The sequence below is a fragment of the Ixodes scapularis genome, unplaced genomic scaffold, assembly GCF_016920785.2.
Source record: "Ixodes scapularis isolate PalLabHiFi unplaced genomic scaffold, ASM1692078v2 PGA_scaffold10__122_contigs__length_95168666, whole genome shotgun sequence".
NCBI classification, from domain to species: domain Eukaryota; kingdom Metazoa; phylum Arthropoda; class Arachnida; order Ixodida; family Ixodidae; genus Ixodes; species Ixodes scapularis.
The window spans coordinates 53,281,496-53,296,345 of record NW_024609836.1 but is presented as its reverse complement, the minus strand read 5'-3'; the positions used below and the strand labels follow the sequence as shown (position 1 = coordinate 53,296,345).

General features: G+C 42.2%; 1 protein-coding gene across 1 annotated transcript in view; it reads left to right on the top strand.

Annotated features, from left to right (window-relative positions):
* The first annotated feature begins 1,858 nt into the window (after positions 1-1,858).
* The window catches only part of LOC115323506, a 40,651-nt gene continuing 27,659 nt past the window's right edge, over positions 1,859-14,850 (top strand). Inside the window, exons 1-3 of the mRNA XM_040209588.2 lie at positions 1,859-1,958; positions 7,223-7,264; positions 9,929-10,032. Coding sequence (XP_040065522.2) covers positions 1,859-1,958; positions 7,223-7,264; positions 9,929-10,032 — 246 coding nt within the window. The remainder of the gene's footprint in view (positions 1,959-7,222; positions 7,265-9,928; positions 10,033-14,850) is intronic.

The window sequence follows — 14,850 nt, the reverse complement described above, 5'->3', positions numbered from 1 at the left end:
AAAAGGTTTGAAGTTCTGAAGTGGTTCCAACACATCAGGTTTGAGGGTTATTTTCAACAGGGACCCTTCATACCTTAATGCACTTTCTTTTAGATCGGACACTGTTCTACATACAAGAGGTCAGACTCATCAAGGAAGTTTCTTAATCCCTGCCATCGCCATTATTACGTTTGAGACACCAGGTATAAACTGTCAAGGAAGCAAACTTTTCTTTCGAGGTAGTCACTCTTATTTGTTTAGGTGGCCTCCTCGACTGGACACATGGGTGTGGGAGATTATTCGCTTGGAATCTCAAAGATGGGTTACTCTTTCACGGGACTGTTTCTAAGTATTGTGGCATAGGACTATGACTAATTATTGCATTTGCGCGTCGGATCTGTGGGCGAGATCTAGGCTTCACAAAGTGTAGAGGTAATTAAAAAAAAAAAAAACTCCGTGCAACCTATCCTAAACGGCTGTCCAAGCAATAGGCAGCAGGGGCCGCGCACGGCATTTCTCTACCAGAATTGGAGGTTGGCCTCCGGTATCTGCCCGCTATAAAGCGTTTTCATTTTCTGTTGATTGTCCCTTGCCGGGGGGAAAATTGCTCTCCTCTTCCGTCCTTGGACAGAAACTTGGAACGTCCTCATCATGTGGTTCTGGAGGGTCAATCACGCCTTCTGCTGGCTGTCGTCAAGGCCCTCCTTGTTGTCGGTCGTCCATCTCCTGAAAACAAAAAAGGAAGGAGACGACAGCGAAACGTGAACGGAAAACGCAAGCAAGCGCCGGAAACTTCACAATTTTTCGCGGGCGTTTTTTTTTTCTTTTTTTTTTTTGCCCTTTCCGTACTTTGTTGTATATTGCTTAGACTGCATCTCTTAAGACGCCCAAGAAACAGCAAAAAATGCGTGGCACTTTTTTTTTTTTTTTAGCGTACAACCGACAGAATTTGTTAAAAGAATCAAGCAACCGAAATGCAGTATTCCAACTTTCTCTAATTCTGAATTTTTTGTGGAACGGAATACATTTTTTAACAAAATCTTAATAGCTGTTTTCTTTATTACGGAAGTGGGGCTTCTACGGTATTTTTTATGCCAATCAAAATACCCACCCCGACACGCGTGTTTGATTTCAAGTGAAAGCACCCATGTCACTTGGCTATGAATGGTATACGTAATATCTCCACTTGATTCCTCACAAAGAATTCGATCAGGCAATGGAGAAAATTGTTCAATTCAATGAATTTACATAATCTATAACTTTATTCCGTTTGGTGAGTTTATTTACTTCAGTAATAAATTCGTTTCTGCTTTCTAGTGTGGAACTGGCTGTATTCCTCAAATATTAAGGCATTTATTAAAGTGATAAATATTTAGGAACGTCTCTATAAGTGTTTGCGTCGCTTGTGGTTGACTTATGGCTTATAATTATTTAAAAAAATGTTTTATTGCAACAAAGTGACTAATTGGGCGAGATGATTTATACTTTAAGAAGCATGGAGCGACAAAAACAACGACCGATGGGAAGTATGTTTTGTGTAGTAATGAAATATAAATTTGTTTTTTTCTTTTTTTTACTGGAGTCTGAGTAAAAAGACAACACATTCGAATTGAAGTCCCCTCAAAGCAATAAATGTTATCCCGAGATATTTTTTTCTGTTTTTGTTTTTTATTTACAAGGCTACTGAAAAACGTTTAACAACACAATAAACGTTTGTTGTCAACCTCCGAGGCTAAAGTTAAATTCCAAATCCTTTTCTGCCGTCTCCTGCATCTTCGAATTGACATTTTGTTTTACGTATTGTATTCCAATACGCTCACATGCTACTTTACTTGGAGCTATCAGAATATACTTTCATCCCAGCTTCCGAGCGAAACACATGTGTGGGGTTAGGGAAATAGTACGTCTGGCAGCGGTGCTGTTACTTCCTGTTGTTTCTTTAAGGGAACACCTAAAGCCCCTTGAAGAGGAAACGAATGGTATGAAAGTTATTTTACTCTCCAATGTGCTGCGAAGCTAATTCTAAATCCAACGTACGCGTAAACATGCAAAAGTAATAGTTGAAACAAGGTAGTTTCACCTGAATTCAGCCGCACATTAGAAACTAGATTTTAGCAAAAATAGTATATAGTTTTTCATATAGTTTAATGAATCATACAGTGTTTGAAAGACAGAATTTAGAAGCTAACAGTGTCATATAAAAAAGGGTCTCAAGCGTTACATGATGACTTACTTCATAAAATTAATTTGATTTTTTTCACAGGTGTTGACTTTATTGAAATTGATATTTTTTCACGTGGCAGGTACAATACAAATCATTTTAGAAGACAAACGTTATTCCTGGATTTTTAGGTACAATTTAGAGACAAAGTTCCTACCTAGAGCGATTTAAGATCATATACACATCGTTGTAGAAAATGAACCCTCAAGACCTATGACAACAGAAATATCAGTTCCACGATGGGCATAAAATATATAACAATAAATTGCTTTGGTTCGCAACATCTAAAAAAACACATAATATCAACTTCACATTTTTAGGCCTAAAAATTTCATAAAGTATTTTTTTTAATAATTCTTAAATTTATTCTAATAATTTGCATTGATCATTTTTTGTTAAGTTGAACAACGCAAAAAAAAATGGTTACGATTTTCTTTTATTTGCGGCTTTCCCATAACGGAAGTGGTGAAATCAAGGATGAGAGGTGTCACCAAAAGTTGTATATTATTCTTAAAATCCAGGAGCAATCTAAAAATACGATGTAGGACATATGCAGGGGGTTTCGGCAAATTTCTCAGAAGATTTAAAATAGAAGATGGTACCCTACGCTCGTCGAGCCAATTTATTGTTCACTGCAGAAGGGAACAAGCCAAGTTGCCTTTATGATCCAAACCAGCTACTTAACACATATTAATTGGTTAACTTTTCAATAGTGATTATGTTGCAAACACTCCAATACTAATTTCACAGAGCACGTTGGGAAACATCCCATCGTTTCCGTTTCCAAAAAGATACCGTTTGTGCACTTAACGTTTCAGAGCGCAGCTCTTAGGCGACCGTTTCGGTCTTGAGCGGCGTCGCCGTCGCCCTCGGCGTAACCACGCGTTGCATTATGGGACGTTACTTATAACGATGTTACACGTGGCGTCGCGTGTGAAATTACGAGGGTCACGAGTTACGTCACGAGGGACAATAGGGTGACAAGTGACGTCACGAGGGTCACGAGTGATTTCGCAAAGGAGGAAAGAGAGAGGGGAGAAGGAGGGGAGGAGGAAGGGGGGAGGAGGGCAAGGGAACGAGAGCAGGAGGAGAAAGGAAAAAATTTAGCGGGAAATTTTTTCCGCTAAATTTAGCACGGAGTTTTTTTCACTAAATTTATCGTGGAAATCTTTTTTCTAAACTTAGCGGGAAAAGTTTTTTGCTCAATTTAGTGGGTACGTTTTTCTGCCAAATTTAGCGGGAAAATCGTACCCTTATATTTATAGGGGAACTTTTTCCGCTAAATTGAGTGGGGAAATTTTTGCACTAAATTTAGTGGGGAAATTGTTTCCCTAAATCTAGCGGGGAATGTTTCCGCTAAATTTAGCGGGAAAATTCCCTTCTCCTCCTTCTTCTCCCTCGCGACACTCGTGACGTCACCCGTGACGTCACTTGTGACGTCATTACTGTATGCCTTAGCAGCAACAACCGCCTGCGGGGTTACAGGCCGTGTCACCATTAGGGTGCAGTCCAGGCGAAGGCTTTGCCAGACGAAGAGAAAAAGAACGAGCACTAGGAAGGGCGGGACGGGAGAGGAGGGCAATGGAAAGCGAGGGGAGAAAGTAAGAGCACTGGGAATGGTTAGAGAGGAGAGGAAGTTTTTCTCCTCGTCTCAAGAATGAATAGTGCTTGCCCTTTCTCCCCTCCCCTGGCGTTGCCTTCGCCTGTACTGCACGCAATTACTGAGAAGCAGTATAGTAAGGCCCACTGCCGACCGTCATCTGCGGACTGAATATGCGGGACTGAATATTGTCACACACGACAATTCATGAAGTGACGAATGACTGAAGGAAACTAAAAGTTTAACAGGGCGAACTTGCCAAAAACAAAATAGAAGGCTAGCTTCGCAGGCGTCAATGGCGGAGTAACAGCAGAACCCAGTGTTGGGACGAGACTGACTCCGCACGGTGTGGGGCGGCTTGCACCTTGGCAATAATTGCATTATTATCATGTATTCATTTGAGCCTTCCCGGGGAGCGTAGAACGTTCTACCACGTTTGTTCTGGAAGTATACATTCTGGGGAGCATAAACAAGGTGTACGGCTCTCCAACGTTCGAAAATCTTCTACTTACATAAAGAAACAAAAATCAACCAGCGGTGGCGGAATTCGAATCCTGGTCATCTGCGTAGGTGGCAAGTGCACTGCCTACTTGGCTGGCTCCGCATTTTTTTTTTCTCTTTAATATAGGTGACTACGCCTGCGGCAATGTGACTCGTCGCCAACGGTCGCCTGCGGTGAAATTATGGCTCACCGGCGACGGGCATCTGCGGGCTTAATATGCTGCACTACGTATGACTCACCGCCAAGTGTCGCCTGCGGGCTAATTATGGCTCTCCGCCAACGGCCCTCCGCGGAATAAATAGGAAGTTGTAGAATGGCACACACTAAAGCTTTGCGTACGCAAAGAATAATGTCGTCGCCACTACGCATCCGCCGAACGCTAACCACATTTTGCGAGTTGTGTGCGCTATTCTAGCGTACGATATTTTTCGGAAATTGTGTGCGTAAGCAAAGGCTTTTTTCTCATCCAAGGAGGATTCGTGATGAGAAGTTGGCTAAAGCCAAGGGCTAGCACAGTTAAAAAATGCCGGCTCCCCAGACCATGGTTGCGGCAGCTTTGGCGGCGTCGTGAGCGCGACGTCGGCGGCATCCTAGCCACTGCGAATTTCAATACGGCGCGACATTGCACTCGGTTTGGAAAACCCAGTAAGGCGAGCAACGATCACCGCTAACTTGATGCTTGCGACGCGCGAAGATTTCTCGGCGAAGGTCAATACATGAGGCCTCTCTTGCCGAATCGACGCAAGCCGACAGAGCCGCTCACGTCGCATTCTTATGTTTAAACGAATCTCAAATCTTACTCTGGATCAGAAAGCTCCTTTTCTTCAAGTTACAGCATATCGTATAGGAAATAAAAATGGTGACTGTATCTTGGTGGTGTTGCATGCGCGAGTTGCTTAGGTTTTTACGTCGCCGCGGAGAAACGCTATTCTAAAACAGTCTTGCGTAACGTGCGCTAACGCAAGCGCTAAATTTAACGCTAGTACACGCTAAAATCGTGTACGTTGTTCTAAAACTCCCTAATATGCTGGACTAAGCACAACGGACCGTCAACTGTCGCCTGCGGGTTAAAGGGGCGGTGCAACAATTTGCGGACTTTGGCTAATTAATTGCGGGAATTGATCCCGGCCACATATAAAACGAAGAACCGAAAACTATTCTTTCCTGCTTGCCATAGTTTTCATTAAAAAAAATAAAAGAAATTGGTATCTCCGGCACCCCTCAACTCAACACTGAAGCGGCACCAGCTTCGCCTGTGACGTCATTCGGAGTGGCGTTAGTTTCCGGTTGGGTGCTTCTGGCTTCCGTTTCCCCAGCGCTCACCGGCTCGCCAGGCTCGCCGCTCTCCCGTCAATTCCCGACCAACATGGCGGCATGGGTGGACGGCCTGAGCGACGTCGAGCGCAAGATGCTTGCGTATAGTAAGTCAGTTGGACTTGTGCGGCTGGCAGTCGAAGTCGAGGCAGAGACACCAGGAACAATAACGATACCACGATACTACGGACCAGGACCAACGCACTTTGTCGAGCGAGGGAAAGACAAAACGTCCGGGTTGCTCCTGTAGCCGCCGTAGGCGCCTCGGGCGTCGACGGATGACGGCGACGGCAGGTTTGGTTGACTTGCGGTAGATGGCGCCACAAATCTTTTAGCGGCAATATTAGGCTTTTGAAGCGTTTCTGCATGCCTAAACAACAAGATTTTTTAAACTTAACCTTAAATCAAGCTTACAATTGCCTAACATTATCACTTACGAAAACCACTCCGAATGACGTCACAGCACAGGTTCCATTTGCGGCCACCATGTGGCCGCAGGTTGGGAAAAAAAGCGTTTTTTGTTTTGCGATTACACAGCGAAATAGAGGTATTTTGGGGTATGGTGGGCACTTTTTCTCTTACTTATGCCGAAGTAAACAATATAAAAAATACAAGCTGCACATTCGTTTAGTGTTAAAATCATTGCACCACCCCTTTAAGTATGGCTCACTTCTGACGGTCATCTGCGAACAAAATATGCTGGACTAAGTATGACTCAGCGCCGATGGCCGCCTGCAAATTAAGTATGCTGTAATAAGTATGACTCACAGCCAACGGTCGACTGGGACAAATCATGCTGGAAGTGGGGATGCCGCCGCCGACCATCGCTGCAGACTAGGTATGCTGGATGAAGCAGCGCGGTTGAAACAGAGACTATTTTGCTTAAGTGCGCAAGAACACGTAGAAGATGTCTTTCGGCGAACGTGTACAGAGCAAAATTTTACATTTTGGTACGGCCGGCCATTCTGAAACCATGAGCGTACTCAGAATACGGGCGAACGAGGCATCGGGTGGGCGCCTGTACCACCGCAGCTCCGCTGCGGTGGTACAGGCGCTCGTAGTTTGTAGGGGAGTACTTGAAGCAGCCGGCTGGTTCACGAAGGAGGAAGAGGAGCACTAGCGAAGTTGAGTTCGGAGACCGAGCTCAGAACAGCGAAAGCGCACTTGACATACATATATTAATGTAAATAAAGGTAGTAAAGAAACACCGTTTCTAAAAACTCCCGCTTTAAAAACGTAGGACTTCTTTCTTCGTCTTTTATTATTCGACGTTCCCTAATGCCATAATCTCATCGGCTACGCGGTGATGTTAACATCCTCGAAACTCAGGAGGCTTAGCGTTTCTTGAACTTTTAATTAGTATATATTTGATGAACACCTTTACCAGATTGTTCGATTAAAACAAAATGCAACAAAGTGTTCTCTTTATAAATGTTTTTATATTATTTTTTGAAGAAATGTAAAAGAACAGATATGAACATATTAATATTTACATGACAGTGTGGTCTCTCTTTTCCGTGTCTATAAGAACCATCGTGTTTTCAAAGATTCCACATCAACTAGCCCAACTGTCAACATTGACAATATGACGTATGTTTTCTTTCAGCTCCGTTTTACTCGACTAAACTCAATGTTTCGGAGAGACATTGTGAGTGTTCACGTTTTTTAGCAACAGTGTCCTTACCTATTCTTTAATACACCGCAACTAAATTAACGAAAAAATAATGAGATTCAATTTCAACATCTGCTCATTGTGAAATCTTCAAGACAACTTTCATTTCCACAACTGAGCGGGTTTATACACTTTTACTTCACAAGCGTTCATACAGTTGCATTTATTTCATTTTATATTTAAATCTCATTTTAATATCCAAATGATCATGGGTGATGGAAAGATTTACCTTCGCAAATAAGAGAAATAGCTTATGCATTGTCTCCATATCGGTGATGTAGGATTTTACTAAATATTAGTGATGGGGAAACTTTCTCTGAACCGAGATTCGGACGCGAACCTAGAAATTCGGAAATGTTCGGAAAATTGGCCCATTCTGCCGGATCAGAATTTTCAACAAGATTCTAATAGTAGCGTTCCATTTCTACAAAACATTCAAAAATGCATGATCACAGTTCAATTCTACATTAATTTAATTTCACATTAAAAATATACGCAGTATATCTTCGATTTTATTCTAGAAATCCCTGTGGTAGTACAAACATAAAAACGTATTAAAAATTAAGTTTTGGTTTGGTATTCAAAATGACTAGCCACAATAACCATATTCACGCCATTCACGCAACACAATCTTCACAAAAAGGAAAGCGGACTTTGAGGGACCTTGTGCAAAATATATTAATACTAGAAGCTTGTATTGGGATATTTTTTACTACGCTAAGATTTAATTCAGATCTTTAAATCAAAGGTTTTACCGTCCTTGTTTTTGTCTAGTCTTGCATGCTGTAGAAAAAAGAAACCTCAACATTGCATATAAAAGTTCCGAATATTATGATTACTATAACTATTAAAGGAACCGAGTTTCGTGTTTGACAACAATTAAATTTCCTTGGACAACCCCCTCTTGTTTCGGACCCTAAATATTAAAAGTGCGCCCAGTTTCGGTGTGGCTATAGAATGATGTAGCCAGGCGATTCTTCGACGAAATCGGCGGAAATAAAATCCTCACTTTCCATGCGAGAATATAAGCTTGAACCTGATAATACTTATTACCTCGACAATTTTATAGAAGTAAAGGTTATTATAAATGCTTAAGAAGTGTCAAATTGAGGTTTCTGGAGGTGCGCATAAATCAATTGCCATGTGCGCGATGAAGCTAAGCCAAAAGCGATCATTTTTATCTGAAATTAATCCAACCCGACCCTTCATCTGCAATGCTACTCCGATGACGGTTTCTTTCATTAGCTTCAATATAAAAAAATTACGATTATTTGATTAAAAAAGTTAATCTTCATGTGGCAACGCCGAAACAAAACGACGGTCGACTTCTTCCTTTCATTCGGTAAAGTCGTATATTGATCAATATTTATTAATAAGATATCGCTACCGAGCTTGGCTGCTTGGCTTCGCCAATTGTCCGACGGACAACGAATCTGCCGAAAGTCCGAATCTTCCAAATATTCGTCGCGACATTTCAGAAATTTCGGAATCTGCCAGAATCCTAATCTCTGGTAATTCGCCCCATCACTACTAAATATTCGACGGAAACCGTCATGTCTCTGTGTCAGTTGCATGTCACTTGAAACCTGACGCAGTAGCCAATAATGAGAGGGACGAGCGTGGCCTTGAGCCGGCGGGGGGCGCTGTCAAAATCACGCGGGCTCTCCACTCCGTAAGAGAGAATAAACTTGTTGCGAGTTGAACGCTGTTTGTGTCTGACGTGTATCCCTTGTCTCCTTTAGCGTACGGATACCAAGATGTTTAACCAACACGCTCTTCTGATTCTATCTGTTTATCGGTGTCTTTCAGATTGTCAGCAACAGGGAGAGAGGGAGAAGGAGCGGGAGAGGTTGACGCGTACTTACGTCACCGCTTCGGACCTACGGGAGTGTCGCACGCGTCACCCTCTCCCGCTCCTTCTCGCCCTCTCCCTGCTGCTGACAAACGAAAGACACCGCCGGCTTTTCTTCAAAGCGAGCGTTCGAATGCTAATGCATTAAAAAAAATTTAAAAAACTCCGACCAAAACCCTAACAATGTAACCCAACGTTTCGGAACTTGCTTGTTTTTTTCTCCAGGAGTAACTTAAAAGTTTTGATGTGAGTTTTTCGGGTTTTTTTTACGACTATAGTTTTAAGCAACGAAACAGATCACCGTCAAAGATATTCATGTTAAGGTATTGTCAGTGTTTGTTTGTTTTTACAATCTCCATGTCTTTTAGCTCAAAATATTTTTCTACTATATCACTTGCAGTGTATTCTTAAAAAAAATAGAACACAAAACCCCACGTAGAAATAGAACAAAATGACTCCCCTATCGATTTGGGAAGTAGCTTCATCGTTGTAACATAATAACACGTCCGCATGGAGTTATGAGATCTCTGCTCGGAACACACCCTCTGCGAAATGTCTGTACATCGTAAAAGGTAGTTATTTACGGAAGAATATTGTTACCTAAAGTGAACTTGATCTTATCAAATATCCGTACTCATATCAGCAGTGGGTTTTTGTGTCCAATCCAGAGCTTTCAACGTTTTTTGTGTTTTTTTTCAATTGTTTGTACATAATAAGTTTATACGCTTCACTGTTTCCTAAATGTACCGTTCGACTAAGAGGGAACATTTTTCTTTTTTCATAAACAGCTTCTGCAACAAAAATTATTCACCTCTACTTTATAGTAGATGCTACAGTGAAATTAAAATTTGGGCTCAATATTCAAAAATACGTGCAAGGTCTCTTCTCATCAGTAAGTAAACTCCAGTACTAATAACAATGCGTATTTGGTTTTTTTTATCAATATTGAAACTAAATAATTAATTATTTTCGTGCGAATATCGTGGCCACTGCTACCATCCGTAAAATTGCTTGAAATAAATCAAGTGTTTCCGATAAAGTAATAGCTTAAAAAGGCTAGCGTAGGTATTACTTAGCTTGAATAAGAAATGAAGCTTCTTTACAACTGTCAGCAAAAAAATAAAACTAATAATATCACGACCCGTTTGCGCAAGGGCAGATTTATGTCTAAGTTTAGGGTTGGGTGGATGTCAAAAAATGATCATATACGTAATGTCAAGGGCAAAGCTTGCATTATTTTCCCGCTAATTTTAGCGGGCAACTTTTGTATTTTTGTTTTGCTAAATCCAGCGGGCAATTGTATCCTGTCACTCAACTTCGACAGACTCTTCGTTTACCTTGGTTGGAAGCAGGGTGTAAGATAGACTGGTGGGGAAACGAGAGCCAAATGAGCGACCGGATTGTGTCCCCCTCGGGTTTCTCTTTTTTCTGTGGCGCCATCTATGTGGAGCACCGCGAACTCTCACTCCGGGTGGGCGACCGTTGGCGACCGGCTAAACTGATTGAGATGATTTCTCGTGGATTTTCAATGAAGGAATGTCGTGCTCTCGGTTTATTTTGCGCACTCTCCCATAAAGTTCCATGCAAATTCGATTCTAATTTTTTTCCTCTCGCCGCAGCGCCATCTGTCGCAAATCGGGGGTACCCGCAAGCAGACGAGTACACAATCCGGTCACGGCGCTGCGGTAGGGCTTTATGGGCCGTTTCCCCATTTGTCTATCTTACACCCTGGTTGGAAGGTAGCCTAAGGTTGTTTTTTTTTTTGTTTTTTTTTTTTTAAGAAGGAGAATGTTTACAAAGTATGACTCCATAATATATCAGGAACTTGGAAAGAAAACGTCGAACGTTTATTGTAAAAGCGCACTCTGTTCAGTACACACAGTATTTTTACTGTAGCGATTTAACCCGCTAGATCACTAATAACGCGTAACGTGTAAATTCGGCCCTCGATCTTCAAGTTTTGCGCAATTGATTTCTTCCATACACAAAAGTAACAAATCGCCGGAGAGGAAACCACAGACAAGAGAGCTCTACGCGCGATAAACTTTCTGTTGCAATAAAGAAAATGCTACGAGGGAGGGAGGTGGTGGTGGAGCTATCGGCTCTATGTTATTGCCCCGTGTAGGTCTGGACTTTTTGGTTTCAATTTCAGTTTGGGTTTTGCCGTGACAGGCACGAATTTTATTTCTTTGTATGATGATCATATCCGCGTCACCATCCCTAAGTTTCACTCGTTTATGTACACAATCCAGCAATTTGACTAAAGCACTGGGAGCGACTTCCAAGATAAATTCTACCATGGTCGATCTCATCGAAATCTATTTGCTCTGCGACCGACGCATACATGCGGCATCAATTCAAGGAATGCAGTGAATTTTATGAACGCTGCAGTTTCGAGGTCGCTAATACCTAAACTCTTCTGTTGCTGAAAAATCATAGCGGAGCGAGATATTTCGAAAAAAAGGGGCGCACAAACGTCATGGCGCGAAGTCACAACCCCACTTGGATGGTATTCAGTTACCGCTGGCTCTAGGGGTACGTTGGTGGCGTAAGAGAGACAGGGGGAGAAGGTCGCAGCTAATTTTGAGCTCTCACATTGGTGGTCCCAAGACCAAGAACGAGAAAGAGAGTGACGGTAAAGTGAAGAAAAGAGCAGACGAAAGGTTAACCGTGTTCGTTTTGCCACGGTGGGTTGAAACTCTTCGAGTGCTAGTCAACTTTACTTCAATGCGAAAGCATTAAGGTGCAACCCCACCCTTGGTTAGTGTGATTCTGAACCAACAGATGGCGGTGGGATCGCCTTCCAAGCCTGTTCATCAATCCGAGAAATCTTGTGGTGGCGCTTCGATACAGTGGGATATTTTCTATATCCTGAATTTGACATCCCTGGTTCCTTGCTTGTTTTTCTCTTCACGAGCTTTCTTTGGAACGCGCACAGCTGCGCCAGTTCTCGTGCAAGGGGGCCAATTGCCTACGCTCCGAGCTCACGTCTCTAGCAAATGTGGGCAGTACACAACGCGAAAATCGTCCTGAGCCAAATGGCGAGACACATGCACAACCAAACCACCGACACGTTGAAATACGTATATAAAATTGCCTGTGCGCCGTTACCGGAGATTTCGGAGGCCAATTACACGTAGGAGTATTTCAATATGATCAGATTTATGTTGACACGAGTGAAGGTGACAACAGGACGAATAGTGAACTGAAAAATAAAGGCTTCATCGGCGAACTTGTGCCAAACAAAAAAGAGTAAGGAAAGAGCGTCGAGGCAGCAGAAAAGCAGGCGGCGATTCGGCAGCGTGGCAGAGAGCGAGAGCGAGAGTGACTCGACAAGGTCGCCGGCAGCTGCTTATCTACAGTGCGTCACCATCTCGAAAGTTCGGCGAAGAAGGTTCGAGCGTCGCGCGCTCGGGGCGAGGATGAACTGGCACTTTCGAGAACAAGAAAACAGGGCGAAAGTTACGCCTGGAGCCCTAAACTCGTCAAACACAAAGTTGGAGCCGAAAGTTGGCGGAGCGCGCTGATTGGACGTCGGCGACAAAAACGCGAAGTCATCGTCGCGGTTGTCCAATTGGTGCGCTCCGTCAACTTCGGCCCAAACTTTGTGTTTGACGAGTTTAGGGCCCCTGGTGAAAGAACGAACACAAATCTTCTAGAAGTCCGTGATTGAGCGTTCCTTTCTCGGCTCGGCGGGCGGCAATATGACGAGCCGGCGCTTTTGTCGTGCATGTGTTTGGCTGTTTGTGGATTTCAGGAAAACGAGCTGACACATAGGCTTGGGTGTCCAAAATTCTAGTTTAAGGAATTAACCACCTAAAAAATAAAAAAATAAATAAACTATTTTTGGGTGGTTAGCTGCCTCATTTAGGTAGCTGGGTGTTCATTTTGACCAAAACCACGAGACTGGAAAACACACAAAAATGACACTCAGGTTTAGATGTTGAGTTTGGTAAACCCAAAGTAGGGCTGGTGCTGGAGTCATAATAAAAAAAAAGCCGAGGTTAAAAATTAACTCACAGCAATAAATGATAATAATTAATTATCATTAATTCGTTATTATAATAATTAACGAATTCAGTAATAAATGCAATGACTGGCCAGGCAAAGATTCTTGGTCTGTGGATAGCTTTTCCACAGTTTAAGCATAGTACAGGATGTTACAAAAAAAAATTACAGGGTCTGTTTTTTTACCGCAAGAATAAACTAGGCATTGCCGAACGCTCATTTTCCGCCCGAAGGCAGCGCTAGAGGGCACAACCAGATGTCAAAGTTCAGCCCGATCCGATACTTTATTCAAAATTTAAGTGATTTTCTGAAGTGTTCATTGGGAAAATGGCGGCCGACGGAGCTTTCGAATACATGCGGCTCTACTGCACCAGAAACCGAAAACGGGCAAAAATGGGCTTCATTTTCCCATTGACATTTTTAGAAAATCACTAATAACTTTTGAATAAGGCGTCCGTTCGGGATGAAACTTTGGCATCTGGTTGTAACCTAGCGCTACCTTTTGGCGAAAAATGAGCGTTAAACGATGCGTAGCTTATTTTTGAGGTAAAAAAACTGTTTTTTTGTGGCATCCTGTACCAGTCTTAATTTGGTGATTTGGTGATTTATGCGCGCAAGTAGTGGTGTGCGAAAATTAAAAAAAAAAGATGCAAACGGGTACAGTTTAACATTGTATAATACATAGTGTAAGCACACACATGGTACATAAGAATGAAACAGCCCTACATTTTGCACTAGCGTTGAGTGTATCGAAAGTTAAGGGTGCATCAAAGGCTAAAGCTTGTACACATATACTGCTCAGGCTATTATGTTTGAAAGCTCATAGTACTTTATTACCCTTAGATTCGGTGTAAGTCCTCTCCTCATTGCTTACAAGAAAAAGAAGGAAACATTCTAAGCTTGGGTTGATAGAAAAACTCCACCTGCTGACAGCTATCAATCATCTCGGCGCCGATTATGAGTATTCACTGCATGCCGACGGTCGCGTGCTTAGAACGTGTTTTTTCCCACGTGATTTTATACAATCACAATTGTTCTTGACAAACAACAATGTTCACTCAGGCAAGCGGGCATATGTGAAGCGTACAATAGTTTGTATTGATTGTGGCACACGTGGCAAGTTGCATAGGTTTTTTTACAATCCGCGAAACAGAATGCTCCTGGGTTACCTTGGTCTCTAATGCATGTAGCACACAAAAGAACACGAACTGAATTGCAGTGGGAAACGAAAATAAATGATGATGAACAAGCGTGTAGTCACGCGAAAACTGAGGGCATTGCACATATACAGAAGATAAGCTTTGTTTTACTAAATACATTACCAGTAAAGTATTTGGTTTTACCCTGCGAGCGAAGCGGAACATACAAGTGCGAGCATACTGCCCTGAACTATACTTTCAGTGAACAAACGCATCATCCAAAACATCGAGTTCGTTTTTATAGCACTTGGTACGCTCAAACCTTTAAAAACACAATGATAATCATTTCTATTATTTTTATTATTTTTATTGAATGCGCCTATGTGTTTTTTTTGTTTTTTGTCTGTTGCGTTCACGTGCCATTTTCTTAGATATATAATATTTTTCCAGAATTCCGACACCTATAGTCTCGTTCATCATAAGTAAAAGCCGAATAATCAAAGATATAAACAAAAAAACAAAGAACGCGAACAAGCGAACACACATTAAAAATGCAATGTAGC